This window comes from Schistocerca americana, chromosome 8, assembly GCF_021461395.2.
Source record: "Schistocerca americana isolate TAMUIC-IGC-003095 chromosome 8, iqSchAmer2.1, whole genome shotgun sequence".
NCBI classification, from domain to species: Eukaryota; Metazoa; Arthropoda; class Insecta; order Orthoptera; family Acrididae; genus Schistocerca; species Schistocerca americana.
Window position 1 is genome coordinate 280,658,221 of NC_060126.1, and position 20,181 is coordinate 280,678,401.

Below are 20,181 nucleotides of genomic sequence, written 5' to 3' on the forward strand. Positions count from 1 at the left end.
GGAGTCAGTAATACTAGGCGATGTACTCTCCGATAAGCGCTGTCGGTCGGTTTGCGGAATACGTACATGGATGTAAATGTAGAATACTTTGACGTAACATTATAATTTGTTGCCCTTTGTGCGCCGACAGTTAACTGCAGACAGTGGGAGTGCAACGCAAGGATGGTAACAAGAAGCAGCGCCGAGGCGGTCCGATATAGAGGATGTTCCCGCCTGGGCGCGCACCTCGCCCTTCAGACGGAGGAGTCGTAAAAACCCGCCCGGCCAGGCCAGACTCGCCGTGGCGTAGCGTGGGCGGTGATTACGCATTCAGCACGAGGGAGGAGCCAGCCGGCATTGTCGCGTCAGCTCTACCTGCGGCGCTTCCTGCACAGTGGATCCAGTGTGAGCAGGTAGGCAGTCGCACAGTGGTCGACACCGCCGTCTGCGCTCACAAGACACAGTGGCGAGCCTTGTGTTACGAGTGACTCTGCCCATACCTCTGCCGGGAGCGGTGGTAGCTCCGTCCCTGACTTATTTATTGACTCTGGGTTCTCTCCTCGACTATAGCTGCGGTAGTAAAGAGGACAATGTGACCTGAATATGCAGGCAGGCCGCTCTGGGTAGCCGCGCGGTCTTGGGCGTCGGAGGTTCTAGTCCTCCCTCGGGAATGGGTCTGTGTGTTGTCCTTAGCGTAAGTTAGTTCAAGTGAAATTAGGTAGTGCTTAAGCTTAGGGACCAATGACCTTAGCAGCTTGGTCCCATCAGTCTTTACCACTTTTTTATGCAGGCAGTTGAGACCATCATTTTTGTGTTAGTAGAAGGGCCAACACCGTGTTACGAGTGCAGGCCGAAATGCACGCGTTTTAGCTCACGCCGGCTGGAGTGAAGAGGGAAGAACTATACTGACGTAAGGTCTGGAACATGACAAGGAAAGAGAATTCAGAAAGCGGACGTAATTAGTTCGATACTTAACTTTAATCCATTAATGATGAACGTCGCTCTTCACGGTACATGATTCACAATATTATCTGTTCAGAATACATTCTTGAAGTAATTATAGTAACTGGATATGGCGCATTGGTAGGTCGTAGCAAATGACGTAGCTGAAGGCTATGCTAAACTATCGTCTCTGTAAATGAGAGCGTATGTAGACAGTTAACCATCACTAGCAAAGTCGGCTGTAGAACTGGGGCGAGTGCTAGGGAGTCTCTCTAGACTAGACCTGCCGTGTGGCGGCGCTCGGTCTGCAATCACTGATGGTGGCGACACGCGGGTCCGACGTATACTAACGGACCGCGGCCGATTTAAAGTCTACCATCTAACAAGTGTGGTGTCTGGCGGTGACACCTCAATCACCTTGCTGGGTGTGGATTCACCTGTTGACGTCTTTTCCATATTTGCAAATTATAATTTGGTTTTGAAACTCCGCCTTAAGCTAAACACAATTAATTTCTTTTACGTAAACATGTTTTGAAGCTTAGATGACAAATATAATCTTAGATTACCACAAAAACAAACAATATACACTGATAATAGGCCCTTAGAAAGATAACATCCTCCTCTGTAGCCTAGGTCGATAACTCAGGCCTGTGTGGTGACTCTCGGCTCGAATCCTGGTGGTCGATGGAATTTTCACTGACAGTAATGGCTCTGAGCACTATGGGACTTAACATCTATGGTCATCAGTCCCCTAGAACTTAGAACTACTTAAACCTAACTAACCTAAAGACATCACACACAACACTGACAGTATTTGACTGAGACGCGGAGGGGAGATAGTGGCATAAAATCCCCTGATCATCAGTCTTTGCGTCAATATCTAGGATTAAACTCCAAACTTCGCACCGTCACAAGAAGTGAGGAAATGCCACGCTGTTGATTCTGATCTGACTGTTGGATGGAAACAATGAGTTCGACGACCCTCTTGCTCCTGTTAGAGAGGAACAGGCTAACAGGCTATGTGCTGACATTACGTTCCACCCTCCTCCTTTTCTCATTATCATTATTCAATACAAACGAAAAGTGTTTTGTGCATATTATACATAAATCTATTAAACTCATCTACACCCTACAAATACGTATATGAAACACCTCTCATATATCCGCAAGGAAAGGTGTCATCGAGCATGATGAGAGAAGGATTGGCTGAACACGCATGTAGAATATCCCAACCAGCAAGGCCATTCAACATTTACATTTTTCTACAGAAAAACAACTATGAATATTTTTCGAGAAATGGATTGAGACCCACAGAAGGTGACACATAGAAGTCAAAACGTAGTTCGGTGAACTGCAGAAGGTAGAGTTTGAAAATGCAAATCTAAATGTTTAGGAAACTGGTTAAATGATTCTAAAAGATTTGACAGAAATATAGGAAACCCAGATAAATCATTAGTCAGAGCCAAAGAGGAACTATCGCAATACTGTTAATACCAAAACAAGCCTTCATAATAGCCACAGTTTGGAGTAGGGTCCACAAGTTTCTTTAGGTAGCCCACATTTCGCCGAAGCTACTTACTGAGGATTAGATCTGCAGAGCAACCAGACTGCAACGATGTTGACTGCTACCTTTCACCCCTTGTTCCAAATAGTCCCAGATATTTCCTATCATATAAAGTTGAAGTGATTTAGTTGTCTAGTCAAGTGCTTTTGAAACTAGGGACTTACAAATGCAGCCCTGTGAACACAGTCGTTGTCACTGCGGAAGACGATAAAGTCGTCATCTTCAAACACTAGAATATCTCAATATACTCATCATAAATCTGTAGAAGAAAAGTTAATACTTGCTCGCTGGAAATGTTGAAGTAACGACATTGGATTACATTCACATGGGCCAGGCTATGAAAACCCCACCGAAACCATCCACAGAACCATCTTTAGGCTGGACTACATCCTCGACACACGTTGCCGGTTACATGCTTCATTGACCTGTCACATGCATCAAACCTAGACTACATCATCCAAACACATCGCTGGTTCTACACGTCAGTGGACCTTCGGTGCACTTGACACCTATAAATCCATGTTGAGCCTGCTCTATATCATCCATATGCATCAGTTTAATTGAATCATTGAACTGTTGCACTCATTGCCCACACATACACCTCCAGCCAGGTCTTCATCCACCACACATGCTGTTGATTAAAAAAGAAAAAATGGTTCAAATGGCTCTGAGCACTGTGGGACTTAACATCTGAGGTCGTCAGTCTCCTAGAACTTAGAACTACTTAAACTTAACTAACCTAAGGACATCACACACATCCATGCCCGAGACAGGATTCGAACTTGCGACAGTAACGGTCGCGCGGTTCCGAACTGTAGCGCCTAGAACCGCTCGGCCACTCCGGCCGGCGATTGCATTTTACAGATTATTTCAGTGAGATGAAGGTATTTTTTCAAAACTAAACATAACTAGGGTAACAAAGCGTAAAATCCCAGTTATTAATTTGTACGCGCTGGGGGGCACAGGTTCCTTACACTAAAATACAGACCTGCTCCGAAGAATCTCCTGTGTCTTGACGATGGCGTTCGGATTCACCCTACATGTTTGATAAACGTATGATAAGTATCGTAGTACATTTAGCTAATGTAGCGTGAGTGCCTGTTTTAAAACATTGTAGGAGTGAATACAGGTGGACAAATCGGAAACAAAAATAAACATTTATAAAAAACAAAAATGATGTAGAAATTAGCATAGAATAAAAATTTTATGGATGTGGTGGGCTCAGCTGTAATGAATGTTAACAACCGTATTATGGAATAAACGGATGTATTGAAACTTCCTGGCAGATTAAAACTGTGTGCCCGACCGAGAATCGAACTCGTGACCCTTGCCTTTCGCGGGCAAGTGCTCTACCATCTGAGCTTCCGAAGCACGACTCACGGCCCGTACTCACAGCTTTACTTCTGCCAGTATCTCGTCTCCTACCTTCCAAACTTTACAGAAGCCCCCCTGCGAACCTTGCAGAACTAGCACTCCTGAAAGAAAGGAACTGCTGAGACATGGCTTAGCCACAGCCTGGGGGATGTTTCCAGAATGAGATTTTCACTCTGCAGCGGAGTGTGCGCTAATATGAAACTTCTTTCAGGAGTGCTAGTTCTGCAAGGTTCGCAGGAGAGCTTCTGTAAAGTTTGGAAGGTAGGAGACGAGATACTGGCAGAAGTGAAGCTGTGAGTACCGGGCGTGAGTCGTGCTTCGGTAGCTCAGATGGTAGAGCACTTGCCCGCGAAAGGCAAAGATCTCGAGTTCGAGTCTCGGTCGGGCACACAGTTTTAATCTGCCTGGAAGTATCATATCAGCGCACACTCCGCTGCAGAGTGAAAATCTCATTCTGGAAACGGATGTATTGTTCCATCAATGTATATCTGATAACTGTTGTTCCAGTCTACGCAGATGTACAGCTGAGATGGTTTTGTTCAAATAACGTACGTCTGGCAACTATTATTCCAATTAAGGAAATTCATAGCTGAGATGGTCTGCTCCTAGATCGAAATTGATCGTCTCTTATACCGTTACAGCAGTGTACTGCCTACTGCAGTTCTTAACAGAAAACCGGTAGGTAACGTAGATTGGGATTTAAATAGTGGCAACACTGCTGTGGAGTCACTATGCAATGGAATCTACTATTGTCGCTGATAACAAACGTTGGTAACATACCTACCTTACCTCCGAGCAAATGGACTCGCCCGTCCCACATCACCGGCGTGCGCACAATCGAGAGAACAACAGTCACTTGTGAGCGAGCTGTCTAACTTAACGCTGTAATTATGATTTCGAAACAGGAGCAACGGAGTTGGATCAAGATTTAATTTGCCAGAGGTGGTCTAGCACGACAGTGTCATCAAGGTCTTCAAGAGGCATGCGGGGAATCGCCATTGCCATACAGAACAGTGGCACGCTGGGTAATAGCCTTCAGCGAAGGTCGGCAAACTGTGGCAGACATGCATCGAGCAGATAGTTCTAGCGTCTCTGAAGAAGTACAGTGATCGACGCCATACGGTTCGTGAACTCGCCCACGAAGCCGGACGACTATGCTTCGCATCCTGAAGGAACGCCTGGGCATACGAAAAATTGCATCACGATGGGTTCCGCATGACTTACGGAAATGCAAAAATGGACGCGTTACGACGCTTTTTAGACGCACTTCGAGCGCTATGAGCGCGAAGGAGAGGCTTTCTTGCGTCGTATCGTAACACTGGATGAGAAATGGGCCACGTCGTAAGAGCCAAAACAGAAACGCCATTCCAACGAATGAGTCGACGCGAAAGCCGAAAGTGCGCCAGAGCCCCAGTATGGTGAAAGTTATGGTGATTCTCGTGTACGACTGTGATGGTGTTATCCTAACGCATTACGTTCCTCCACGGTATTCTGTCAATGCACAGTATTACTGTTCGTTTTTGGAGCATCACCTGCAACCAGCTTTGCGAAAGAAGCGGCGACATTTTCCTCGCAACCCGCCCATCATTTTGCACGACAATGCGTGGACGCATACAGAGAAATCTGTGGCTGCTCTGTTCGGTCTGTGGGACTGGGAAGTACTGTACCATCCACCATACTCCCCTAACTTAAGTCCTTGTGACTCTGATTTGATTTCAAAGCTGAAGGAACCACTTCGTGGCATTCGCTTCAGAACTGTTCCAGAGGTTCGACAGGCAGTAGACCGCTCCATTCGCACCAACAACAGAACAGGCTCTGCTAACGGTATACTATGCCTTCCATGTCGCTGGCAACTGGTTCTACACAACGCTGGTGACAGAAGAACAGTAACAGGTGCAAACATGTAAGTCTTTTGTATCGGTTGTGAATAAATAGTTGCTACTATTTAAGCTCCAACCCTAGTACAAAAGCCATTCGATGTTATTACATTTGCCTGTATACTATTTGCATTTTTATACAATTTATGATTTGTTTAGCAGCCTTTCACGTAGTCTACGTTTAGCCAAGAAGAAAGAAGCAAACTAATTCGATCAAAGTTCGAGCTACAGACTATAACAAGATTACTTAACCTACGATTATCTACTTGTGCAGACATCCAACAGAACAATCGAGGTAATTGTAAGTACGTTTGCAAGAATGATCGATGACATCTACGTGTGACAATTTCACACTACAGGTAACACATTTGTGATGACCCTAATTTGTGCCCTCATTATTGTGTTCTAAATATAAAGAAACTTAGAGTCGTTATCTAATATTTTTTACGTAAGTGCAATGACAAATTAGTAGAAGATCAAAGCGCGTTTTTATTTTATTGCAGAACTAATTTAAGTGCCGTTGTGACAGATACCATCAGGTCATTATGATTCCCGCTCGTGGTACTTATTTGACTTTTGTGGAGAGTGATCATTCAAGAGTAATAATCGATAGAAAGTGTAGAAGTAAAAGCTGTGTCTCTCGATACGTGCAAGACCTAAAGAGTAGCTCAAGAAACATGTAAATGGTATGCTATCCATGAATGCTTCAACAACAGTGTAAGTTTACTGTTAGCATCGGCTTTACGGAGCCGTCAGCAGATATATTGGTCGAATCCAAGCTAAGCAGTGCTTTCATAAGGTAACGTACTTTAATACTCCTGTAAATGGCCCATTCTGGTGAGAAGCATGGATCTCTTAAATCCGACCCAGTATAATGCCTAATTAGAATGCGCATATGATTTTCCCTAACCTTCAAAATAAACACAGAAACGAATCTTTAAGAAGGTCATACCGCCGTACTACACAGTCCTGATATTTAAAGTTCCTGGAATGTATGATGCGGCTATTCTCGTAGGAAATTATCTGAGAAACGGTAGGCCTTTCGCTGTTCCATAAATAAAACTCGCTAGTTCTTCTAGAGGGCAACATTCCGATACTTTTAACAGTGCTAATATCCGAATTCGAATTTATACATTAACAGTGAACGCTGGCTGTTTCTTTTGCAGCTTTCATTATCGCTCCATTTCGTGTATTCGTTGAGGGAGGTTTACTCAAATGATACAGTTACGTACCTAGTTATCGACAGCGACCAAAACACTTTGTCTCTGGACAGGTCTGTAAGATATTTTGTCAGAATTCTTTGAGTTTCGGTTAACGGACGTCTCAGTCTACATTCCGCCACTTGACGAAGTTCAGGTAGCGGATCTGTAGAAACGCTTTGTATTCTGCCTTGCTCGCAGAGAGGGTCTTGTTTCGGCAGTCTGATGGAGCGGGTGGCTGTTTGCGGGGTGGCGGTATGGCACGGTGCAGTTTGCATGCGTGCCAAATGAGCACATCTACGGTACGCATTTTTTAATCATTTACAGAGATCGTGTAGTTCACGCACAGTTCACGTCTTGATAGCATCGCGGGATTTTAAGGGTAAGAACTCCTCTGAAACGTTCACTGCTGCAAAGTGTGTCTTCTAGGGGGAGACATAGTCTTTGTGTTTTTGTGAGGCGAGTAGATTTCAAATCAAGTTACAGACGATGTTTGCTATTAAACCATCCGAATGACAGAACATTTCATTTCGTCACATTATCTACAAGTGTATTTTGACAAAGCATAGATTTTGATTTGTCTAATTTGCTTACACGTGTAGACAGTTTTTTTGTGTACTACGTATTTCGTGATCAGTTATATTACGCGCCCCATCTGATTTAATTACCTTTTCAGTGAAATATATATATTTATATTCAAATATCTTTTAAATCTATTATCTTACCTCTTCACTACTTTTCCTGTTTAAACGAATTTACACCTGGTCGAACCTGATGACTCGACGTTGAGTATATAACTTACCCACAGCAGCGATAACAGCTTCCAAGAATTAATCATAAATTTAGAACAATCACTTCACACACTACACTTGTGTTTCTATGCATGATTCTTCAGCACAAAACTTAGGTGTAGGAGTTTGACACAAGTGGCAGAGTGGCAGTTTCTCCATTGGATAATGTCTGGTTAGTTCATGTCTTCCACTGTAATAACAGTGTGCACCCCATGAAACGTGCACCCCATGCCCATGCCATACTGCAGTATTACATCCCCTGCGGTTTACTCACTTTCTTAGTAAGATGACTGTTACGATTATAAAGGTTGGTGGTTTTCCTGACACTGTAGACTGTTCCGCTACGTAAGCCTTCACTGCTTAGGCCATATTCAATCAGTTTTTCAGTCAGATCGCCTTACTAGTTAATTTGTAAGTTTAAACATTGTTGACATGAAGGAATCTTACATTCATTGCTTCTCTGGATAATCTGGATAATCCTTCTTTGAAATTTTAGCAGCAAGCTCACAACACAAACAAACAAATAAGGCGGGAAGTTCTGCTATTCCGAGAAAACTGAAAAGAAAATAAGAAGTTATAAGAGTGAACAAACGTCTCGTAGAGCGCTGATGCACGATCTTCGGCCTGAGCTGTTGTGCGCTGCAGCAAGTCCGGAGCTAATTTGTTGGCGGGACCGTGGTTTCGGTGCTCACCCCTCCCCCCTTTTATGTGCCGCATAACGAACTGCGGAACGGCCCGTAATACTTTCGCAAGTCCGAGCGCATCTCCAGTCCATAGTGGCCTCTAATGCAGGGCTGACGTCACGCGGTAACTACGGGTTTTACATCGTGGAGCCTCACTCCCTCTGATAACGTGGGAAATGCACCGTACCAGACGGGCAATCGCATTACAAAGGCCCGAAGTTCAGCCAATAGAACGGCTGTTACTGTTTCGTTCTTACTTGTGTATTTCACACTGACTGCAAAATGACTGATTGTTTCCGATGTTCCCCTCTCTTCCTCCTCTTCCGATGCCACACTCTGTAATGGAGAAAGACTACGTAACTAATTTGACAGCTGAAGGTAGTGTTCGGAAGACAGGAATTTAATCAAAGAAAGAGGAACAATGAAAGGACGCAAAGCTTTTGATGTCAGAGGTGCCTTTGTCGGCGAAATGCACAGAGCAAAACAAGAAGTAATGAACTAAAAAAGGAAAACAGGAAAATCGTCGGAGGTAGGTATGAGATGGCGTGTACGCACATCAGTCCTCAAGGCCCTTTTGATATTAGCTTTACCAGGTCATCGGTCACACTGGTTTCCTTGGATGTGGTTAAAGAGGAAGTGTTCACTTTAGGTGGCTTTATTCTCACTCAGACAGCAGTGTCCAATTCGCCCCACATTCACTAATTGTCTTTCTCGAACAGCAACATTAGTAGAGAACAAAACATGGACACATACATAGCGGCAAATAAATTCCTAGCGGGGAAGGTCATCCCATACTCTTAACCAACTCTACGAAGAATAGCCCATTGGCAGTGACGAGTTGAAATATCCAAATAATTACTTCTCATAAATTCAACTAATTAGTTACCAATTTGAAGGTCCGTTAGACATAGCTGTTTATAAAGTACCATAGTATAAGAATTGTATCGTCCATTAAATAATAGTCAAAACTATTGCTGAAACCTTCAACGTATCTAAACATTTCTCTGTAATATGAACTTGGTGACTCACACATGACGCCATACCGCGTGCTTGAAGCACTTTACTCCCTTTGATATTCTTGAGATGAGTTTCCTCAAATCGCGTAAATAACACTGCGGTGCTGAACATCCAGTGACTAAAATGTTTTTTTTTCCAGTGACCATTATAACAAGGACTGAAATTTAAAATTTCATAAAATGGTCGCAGGTCTCTTATGTGGCTGTGTGTCACACGTTAAACTAAACACTTTCCTACACTATATGAGTAAGTAAGTTGTATGTATGACAGAATCGGAAAAGAGAGGGACTGCTCATATCAACAATCAGTCATTAGAGACGTAAAGCAAATATACCCTCCTCCCTTCCGCCCCCGCCTTCCCCCTTTCAAACAACGATGTTGTAGCTGCTGCTGTGCAACAATTTGTTAACAATCAGTGTTTAAAAAACTGACACAGAAATGAGAATGGCGTGGCTGCAGCAGTACGTAGTGGACAATATGTAGCTCGGTTCAATGTTCTAGTGAAGGTTATGTCATAACAATTTAAATAACGTAAAACGCTGTGATGGACACTTTTGAAAAATGTCTTTAATTTCTTTATCTTTGTGAAATCAAATTTGTGCATGAACTGACACGAATCAGGTCCATTTTGGAAAGTGTCAGTCCTTGAGGAGGCAACATGATTAGACACACAACGCGTAGGAAAAAGTTAGGCATTGCCCGCAGGCAGGAAATATGGTTGCTGCGTTCACGTGACCTCGGAAAATTAAAAATGGTTCAAATGGCTCTGAGCACTATGGGACTTAACATCTATGGTCATCAGTCCCCTAGAACGTAGAACTACTTAAACCTAACTAACCTAAGGAAATCACACACATCCATGCCCGAGGCAGGATACGAACCTGCGACCGTAGCGGTCGCGCGGCTACACACTGTAGTGCCTAGAACCCCTCGGCCACACCGGCCGGCAAATTCTGGAATGGTTCCTTTGAAAGGGCAATCAGTTTCCCTCCTGTTCATTGAAACATAAATAGTTTGTCTTTCGTCTCCAATGACCTTGATGTCGACGTGACGTTAAACCATAATCTTACTAACTTTTCTTCAAAGAAATGGCTCTGAGCACTATGGGACTTAACATCTATGGTCATCAGTCCCCTAGGACTTAGAACTACTTAAACCCAACTAACCTAAGGAAATCACACACATCCATGACCGAGGCAGGATTCGAACCCTGCCATCACGAGGCAGAGAAAATCCCTGACCCCGTCGGGAATCGAACCTGGGTAAATTACAGAAACTCTAAATCATGTTAACTACACATAGATTTGAACACTCCTCCTTTTGATTATGCTGCTTTATCTCTGCGTCGCATCTGTTGTTAGCTGTCTTAATGACCTTAGATTTTTGAAACCTTGAATATGAATGGATACAGCAACTGCAGAGTGGAATCTTCGTGAGGATAAAGTGAAATACAGCTAATCAGTTTGCAGAAATAAAACATTTATTCAAAGAGCTTGACCACGTTTCGACGTCTTTAATTTCGTCTTCTTCAGAAGGATCAAGGTTTATATCGACAATGGTTAACTTTATATACATGTTAAAATACAGGTATACAAAAAAAGTGGAAAATAACTACCATACAGCGAATTATTAACACTTAATGCTTACATCACGTTGTGGATAACGTTAAAATTGTAGCCGTCAACTGATTAGGTGTATTTAATCTTATGTGGGTAACTAATCCTATATCCAATTTATCGAGCCTCACGTTTCACCTTAATAAAAGTTTAAAAACTGGTGTACGTGAATATCGGGAGAAGTTAAAAAAAAAAGAAAAAAAAAATCACAATTCAGCCCCAGACGTAGGCTTACAAGAGTTATAAACACATTGGAAATTTTTTCACAACCAGAATCTGGCTGTGAAAATGAAACAAAATGGAGCTGTTTTACTGATGAATTCATAAGCAAAAGAAATAAAATAGCACACGGCATGGCTAGCTCGGAGACCCCAAAGGGTTGTTCAGCCTCGTAAGCGGGAATCGATTGAGAAGCGCTGTATAGGAGTTCGAGAATTACCTGTAACGTATGTCAACTTCCAGCTTTTCATACTTTTCCGCGTCTGCTTGCTCGTGAGCAGATAGTCTGTGCTAAGATAGTCTGTGCCCATCAAGAGTTGTTTGAGGTGAAGCCAGTCTCTTCTGAGTCGAATATTCAACCAAGTAGTCTAAGCGTATGTCTCGACCAATAAGAGAGCAGCGAGGCCTGGGCCAGTGCACCGTGTTCGGTATTCGAGTGGGACACACGGGCGGCGGTTTGTCCGATGTATGTAGATGGAGCGGCTGACCAGCGGTTGACGCTTCGGTCTGTCTGTAAAATGCTCCAGTGGGATTTGCTTCCTACGTTCTCTGGTTACAAGCCACAAGTAGCGACGTAATGCATTCCGCATTTCAGCTTCACGATTTATTTCAGTGTAAACAACTCACGTCTGTACAGAGCCATGCTTCTCTGTGCCGAAGCACGTGGGCCAGAAATGTTTCTCTATATTGCACACCTGAGTCATAGGCGAACGATGAAAATCCTTGTTCATAGATCTAATTAATCTTGGTATTTTCTTTAATGATTCTTGCTACTGTCGTTGGTTTCTTAAATACTGTATACGAAAATTTTTTGTAGAGTTAACCATTTTATCCGGTAAACAATGACCTGTGTTTTTAGCTCAAGTAACAATTTGCACACGATATATCGGATTTTTCTTACGGTGCTTGCCTTTATTAAAACGACAGTATTCATCCAAAAATTGTAGAAATAGAATTGTGACGGAAGGTACTTTACGTCATTTTATATAGGCTATCGTTTTCGACTCCTCAACGGAGTCATCTGTATGCTCTGTTGTATGAACAATAGAAAGAATTACGGGGAACCAATATCTGCACCTGGTTTCCTTAGAAGACTACACGAACAATGTTTACTCTTCAACACATCCAACAACAAGTGTCAAGCAGACCACCCAAATTGTCCAGTCATATATCGTTCTAACGATTCTTCTTATTTTGCAATTGGCAAGTCATACGGCAGTGGGTATTCTAGCACGATGATTTTGTCTTCAGCAAACCTATTTGCTCTCTGAGAGTTGCTTGCACATTCAGCATTTATTTATTCTGCACAAGGTTCAAAAACTGGCTCTGAGCACTATGGGACTCAACTGCTGAGATCATTAGTCCCCTAGAGCTTAGAACTAGTTAAACCTAACTAACCTAAACACATCACAAACATCCTTGCCCGAGGCATGATTCGAACCTGCGACCGTAGCGGTCTTGCGGTTCCAGACTGCAGCGCCTTTAACAGCACGGCCACTTCGGCCGGCAGCACAAGGCTTCTAGTAGGATTTACATATGTATTTTTCAGCTTCCAGAAGGTAAGTTTGCATCAAGATCTCAGGAGCAGGTAAAGATGTGCCAGGCTCTATTAAGAGTCCATTAAAAGTTCGTCTTTTTTCAGTATTTTTATGTGGAAAAGGAAGTCACAATTGAGAGACAAGCATGCCAATTTCATGTCAATATGATGAGACATTTATACGTTTCGTAAGTCAATGATAGACTCACTGATAGGAAACTGCATTATTGTTTGTTGTCGTGGTCTTCAGTCCTGAGACTGGTTTGATGCAGCTCTCCACGTTACTCTATCCTGTGCAAGCTTCTTCATATCGCAGTACCTACTGTAACCTACATCCCCCTGAATCTGCTTAGTTTATTCATCTCTTGGTCTCCCTCTACGGTTTTTACCCTCCAAACTGCCCTCCAAACTAAATTGGTGATCCCTTGATGCCTCAGAACATGTCCTACCAACCGATCCCTTCTTCTAGTCAAGTTGTGCCACAAACCCTCTTCTCCCTAATTCTATTCAACACCTCCGCATTAGTTATGTGATCTACCCATCTCATCTTCAGGATTCATCTGTAGCACCACGTTTCGAAAGCTTCTATTCTCTTCTTGTCCAAACTCTTTACAGCCCATGTTTCACTTCCATTCATGGCTACACTCCATACAAATACTTTCAGAAACGACTTCCTGACACTTAAATCTATACTCGATGTTAACAAATTTCTCTTCTTCAGAAACGCTTTCCTTGCCATTGCCAGTCTACATTTTATATCCTCTCTACTTCGACCATCATCAGTTATTTTGCTCCACAAATAGCAAAACTCCTTTACTACTTCAAGTGTCTCATTTCCTAATCTAATTCCCTCAGCATCACCCGACTTAATTCGACTACATTCCATTATCCTTGATTTGCTTTTGTTGATGTTCATCTTATATCCTCCTTTCAAGACACTGTTGATTCCATTCAACTGCTCTTCCAAGTCCTTTGCTGTGTCTGACAGAATTTCAATGTCATGGGTGAACCTCAAAGTTTTTATTTCTTTTCCATGGATTTTAATACCTTTTCCGATTTTTTCTTTTGTTTCCTTTACTGCTTGCTCAGTATGCAGATCGAATAACATCGGGGAGAGGCTACAACCCTGTCTCACTCCCTTCCCAACCTCTGCTTCCCTTTCAGGTCCCACGACTCTTATAATTGCCACCTGGTTTCTGTGCTAATTGTAAATTTTTCGCTCCCCGTATTTTACCCCTGACACTTTCAGAATTTTAAAAAGAGTCAACATTGTCAAAAGCTTTCTCTAAGTCTACAAATACTATAAACGTAGGTTTCCTTTTCCTTAATCTATTTTTTAAGATAAGTCGTAGGATCAGTATTGCCTCACGTGTTCCAACATTTCTACGGAATCCAAACTGATCTTCCTCGAGGTCGGCTTCTACCAGTTTTTCCATTCGTCTGTAACGAATTCGCGTTAGTATTTTTCAGCCGTGATTCATTAAACCAGTAGTTCGGTAATTTTCACATCTGTCAACACCTGCTTTCTTTGGGATTGGAATTATTATATACTTCTTGAAGTCTGAGGGTATTTCGCCTGTCTCATACATCTTGCTCACGAAATGGCAGAGTTTTGTCAGGATTTGCTCTCCCAAGGCTGTCAGTAATTCTAAAGGAATGTTGTCTACTCCCAGTGACTTGTTTCGACCTAGGCCTTTCTGTACTTTGTCAAACTCTTCACGTAGTATCATATCTCCCATTTCGAAACTGCATTATTAAGTTATACGCAAATATTCATTTAAGTCCACAAACTTAACAGTTACGCAAAGTAAGAGATCTCTGTGTTACTATGGTCTTAAAATACAGCCTGGTGACCTTAAATTGATAAGTATCCACCGATAGTAAGTGGTCTTTTTAATTAGTGGTATTTTCTGTACAAATTCTTCATGTACTCAGAATTAACTTAAGGGCACTGTTAATTAATAGTACGAAGGGGACTGACAAATTTAATTCCTCACCCGACGGACGCAATATCATCAACAAAGTCATATGGCAACACTCTACGAGGCACTGCACACATGATTGGATTTTTCTCCAGGACATTTGCTCAAAGCTTGAAGCTCAGGAACTTCAGATCACCATCTTTCCTGCATTTTCCGTCCTGATACTGATGGTGAAAATTTCTTCCGTTACCAGACCAGACCTCGAGCACCGTTGCACGAGTGTGCCTCTGCTCCGGAGGCAGGAGATGATAACTTCATGAAAGAAATTTATTTGTGGGCTTAAAGAGCTTACAGAAACTTGGTGTCCTCTATTTTATAGTGCTAGATCATAATCACGATGCTGTTGCTGTGACATAAGCTGGATCTCTACGACAATTTATTAATTTGTTAAGTCGCTTGCAGTTGTGGCAGCTCTTGTTGCATTGCCTGCAGCGCGGAGGCCTACGCCTACAAGCGGTGTGTGGCGTGAAACCCTGTAGTGGCAGACAGAGAGACAAGCGGCTGCTGCAAATTGAAACCATTAGCGGTCGCTTCGATGTCTGGCGAGCATCGTAACAGCCGTCTGCGGCGATGGTGAAAAGCCTGACGAAATGTCTCACCCGCTCTGAAAGTACCCTCTGCGGTCGCACTGGAGATGCTGATTACTTTGCTAGTATCCAGCTATGGATGTGTCAGTTGCGATGTCTCCAACTCACCGTGAAATTCTTTCGCTAGTCTAAAACGTTTCATTATGTTGTGTGTCCTCCTGCGTAAACTCCTCGGACATTTTGGAGACAGAAGTTGTAATAGCACGCCATTCCATCCGAGACAAATATTGTTTCATTAGTGAACGATAAAGACGTAAAACCAAGGACACTATCGTGCGCCTCCTGGAGATCACTATGCATCTAACCAAATGTGATGATATAAAAGCTAAAGTAAACGTTAGACCTAACTTCCGCAACTCAAAATTAGTTTACAGAAAATTTAGTAGTTAATAAAGGTGCAGTACACTATTATCGCTCTCTCACGCAGCAACCGCGTAAGAGTAGGTTACTGTGACTCGGAGGTTTGGACCTGTGGGGCAGGCCCGGTTTGCTTCCGAATACGGGTTTGTATTCACATTATTATCTACCTAAATTACTCAAATTTTTCTAGGTGCTGGAAACCGGAGTTCAGAAAAAGCCTGAATATGTCACTATTATTATTAGTAGCCTGCTAGACGTCAGCTTTGTCACGAGCTCACCCGTCAATTACTACATAATCCGTCAATTATCGTAAAGAGATATTTAATATGCGACGATAAATCTCTCTGTAGTGGGTATCACCGACATCTAAAGTTTCTTGAACTACGTGAAATTATGCGCAGCAACACATATAATGCAACTTTTACAATGCCTGCTTTGATACGTCTTTCTTATCGGATGAATTTAACAGTACGTAAAGTACAGGGTGATTCAAAAAGAATATCACAACTTTAGGAATTTAAAACTCTGCAACGACAAAAGACAGAGCTAAGCACTATCTGTCGGCGAATTAAGGGAGCTATAAAGTTTCATTTAGTTGTATATTTGTTCGCTTGAGGCGCTGTTGACTAAGCGTCAGCGTCAGTTGATGCTAAGATGGCGACCGCTCATCAGAAAGCTTTTTGTGTTATTGAGTACGGCAGAAGTGAATCGACGACAGTTGTTCAGCGTGCATTTCGAACGAAGTATGGTGTTAAACCTCCTGATAGGTGGTGTATTAAACGTTGGTATAAACAGTTTACAGAGAATGGGTGTTTGTGCAAAGGGAAAAGTTCTGGACGGTCGAGAACGAGTGATGAAAATGTAGCACGCATCCAGCAAGCATTTGTTCGCAGCCCAGGAATTGGCTGTTCCCTCAGCTCGAACAAGAAGCACAACAATTCATATTTCAGCAGGATGGAGCGCCACCACATTGGCACTTATCTGTCCGTAACTACCTGAACGTCAACTACCCGAGGCGATGGATCGGCCGCCAGGCAGCCCGTCACAGAGCACTTCATCACTGGCCTCCAAGAAGCCCTGATCTTACCCCCTGCGATTTTTTCTTATGGGGGTATGTTAAGGATATGGTGTTTCGGCCACCTCTCAAAGCCACCATTGATGATTTGAAACGAGAAATAACAGCAGCTATCCAAACTGTTACGCCTGATATGCTACAGAGAGTGTGGAACGATTTGGAGTATCGGGTTGATATTGCTCGAGTATCTGGAGGGGGCCATATTGAACATCTCTGAACTTGTTTTTGAGTGAAAAAAACTTTTTAAATACTGTTTGTAATGATGTATAACAGAAGGTTATATTATGTTTCTTTCATTAAATACACATTTTTAAAGTTGTGGTATTCTTTTTGAATCGCCCTGTATCTATCAGTATTATCACTGACTTAAGCACCAAGATATTTTATTGAGGAAAGTTCTATTGAAGTTGACATATCTTTCCATCCCCCGTCCTGAGAAATCCAACCAGTTTGTTTTGTCTGTGCAGTTCGTCGTTCAGTACGCTGAAACAGGCCATTTGTTTTTACGAACAGTAAGCGCTGCTAGAGTGCTATAACGGACTACCGCTAATAATGAGGCCATGTAAAGAGTGTGCGAATAGTGTTAAGACTGATAACACACCTGCTATTTGGGGCATGTTCTCATGGCTACATCTGCCGTCACCAATCGCCTGTAACACTTTTTCCCCAGCCCCCTTAACTGCTCTCGGTCAGATGATCAAATGTCTAGCACTAATACGTCGATTTGGGCACACTGCCGCCGGATTTGTTTCATTTGGTATTCTTATTAAGGGTCAGCAGATCAATCTCCAACCCAGAACAGCAATATGGAGCGGCCATAACTTCCGAACAAATTTTCTCGCTGTGAAGGTCCGAGGATACGACTCTGCCTCTGTCAGTGGAAGTCGGAAGGCTTGCCAATGTGTGGAAAACAGGAAAGAAGATACCCTCAAATTTTAATCAAATTTAAACGCCAATTACCGTATATAACACGCCTTGAGCACACGATTCATTTCAAACAAGCTTTGCTACCCTCGTGTGAGGAAACGCAGAAATTAATCGGACCTGTAGTAACCTACTGATGTCTCCCACAAGTGAATGGCGCATATGATAGTGACAGAAGATAAGTTTGTACGTGTCACTGCAACAAATGCTCTGTCTGCACTGCTACCCCATCTCTCTGGAGCACTGTAAGTTCAAAACCTAAGGAATCATTCCATCGTCCCCATTTCGTGTGACAACGGTACTATGAACTCATCAAGGACGACAAATGGCTGGTCTAACATATGAAACTACCAAATTCTGTTAAACTCATAAGCTCAATGTGAGATGATGTAAGAGTAAGAGTTTAGATTGGTTCCGGCCAGGGTGGGCGAGCGGTTCTAGGCGCTAAAGTCTGGAACCGCGCGACCGCTACGGTTGCAGGTTCGAACCCTTCCTCGGGCATGGATGTGTGTGATGTCCATAGGTTAGTTAGGTTTGTGTAGTTCTAAGTTCTAGGGGACTGATGACAGAAGTTGAGTCCCATAGTGCGCAGAGCCATTTGAACCATTTTATAGATTTGCATTCTGGAGCGTCGGTAACACACTTCCGGTCGTCAAGTCAAAGGTTCCCGACAGGTTTCCTAAATGAAGCGAATGTCTTGATGGCTCTTACGAAAGATAAAAGAGGGATGGTGTCATGGGCTTTAACGCTCTGTCATTAGGGATGGAGAGCATGATCTCACTGATGAAGGATAGGGAAGACAACTGGCCGTATCCTTTCTAAGAATCAACCCGGAATGCACCTTTAGGGTTATCATGAAAAACCGTATCTGGTTGGTACGACGGTGATTTGAATTAGCGTCCTCCAGAATAGAAGCCCGGTACCTTACCACCGCAGCACCTCGCTCTATGTCCAAAAGCACAAGTGTCCAAAACGAAAAGTGTCTACTACAAAATCGTACAACGTTTTGGTGGTAAACATACGTAATGCTTGAGGACAGACTACTTTGTAGCTAAGTTTTTATATAAAAATGAGTGAATACCCCAGCCGTTTTGGAAAAGAGTGGAGTAAAAAGACACTAATTCAAAAGGTCGTTTGCTTATCAATGATAAGCATTACTTGGATCTGAGTGAAAATCAATCAGAGCAGAGCATACAGCTTCACCGTGTAACCCGTTTCCAAATGTGTCTTTGGAATATACGTAAATTCTGCCGAGTTTGCTTTACGAATATAAACAGAACTGAACCGCAGATAATAACTCGTCCAGTGTTTGAGGCAGAAAACATGATAAACAAAATGAAAGGTGCTATGAAGTGTGAGTGATAAGAACAGCACGAAAGGCTTGGCTGCAGTGACGGCAAGCGATGACTTGTTCTACACTAAAGGGAAGTGATGCGGTGTCTTCCAGGTACTTGATATTCTGGTCGGCGTCATAATCTCATTCGATATGTGTTCATCCTGTGTCTATGTCACTGACGGACATCGCTTCAACTAGGGTGTGTTCCCGAGATGGCAACGTTGTAATCGTTAAGTTTAATTCTGTTTATGCGTTAGTTAAGCTCTAGAACAAACCATACAGATTCTGAATTCGAAATGAGATTACTGAGTGGATGTAAGGAAAGGTTGTTTATGGTTGCGTATCAAAGAGACTCTGCAAATGACAGAGATGTGACAGCTATTTTTGCTTATGGCACCCTGAATAGTAATTGTGTGTATTCAATTGAAATAGGCTTAATTTTTTTTTTTTACGGTCTTAGAAGTGTTAAAAAGAGTGACAATATTTGACGACTGATGCATATTGTACGTCCCATTTAAACAATGAAATGTTTGAGACTGTTCCGTTCTGTTCACCTAAATATCTTATCATCCGCTGGCGGGTGTGGCCGTGCGGTTCTAGGCGCTTCAGTCTGGAACCGCGTGACCGTTACGGTCGCAGATTCGAATCGTGCCTCGGGCATGGATGTGTGTGATGTCCTTAGGATAGTTAGATTTAACTAGGTCTAAGTTGTAGGGGACTGATGGCCACAGATGTTATTTCCCATAGTGCTCACAGCCATTTGAACCATTTTGATCTTATCATCCCCAAAATTCAACCAAGTGATCAAAATACCACTATACAAAGCTTCAAAACAGAACCAGTACTCTATGAATAGTTAATAAGGCATGACCCAATCCTGCCCCTGTGATTTCTTCACAATTTTTTTTTTATAAATGGAATTTTGAAAGTCAAATATGGGTGTCCTGCTGGTTGCGTTGCTCAATTAATGACCTGAGTTACTAAATTCATAACTTCTTCTGTTATGACATCTAAATTCGAAACGCGCGAAACTCTGATCCAGCCTAATCGATCCACTATCGTGTCCCTATAATGCTGCAGTGGACAGCAACACAAATAAATCCCAAAACAATTTTTTGC

At 42.7% G+C, this 20,181-nt stretch overlaps 1 protein-coding gene across 1 annotated transcript in view; it reads left to right on the top strand.

Moving 5' to 3' along the window:
* The first annotated feature begins 203 nt into the window (after positions 1 to 203).
* The window catches only part of LOC124545768, a 33,223-nt gene continuing 13,245 nt past the window's right edge, over positions 204 to 20,181 (top strand). Inside the window, exon 1 of the mRNA XM_047124714.1 lies at positions 204 to 392. Within this exon, the coding sequence (XP_046980670.1) occupies positions 204 to 392 (189 nt within the window). The remainder of the gene's footprint in view (positions 393 to 20,181) is intronic.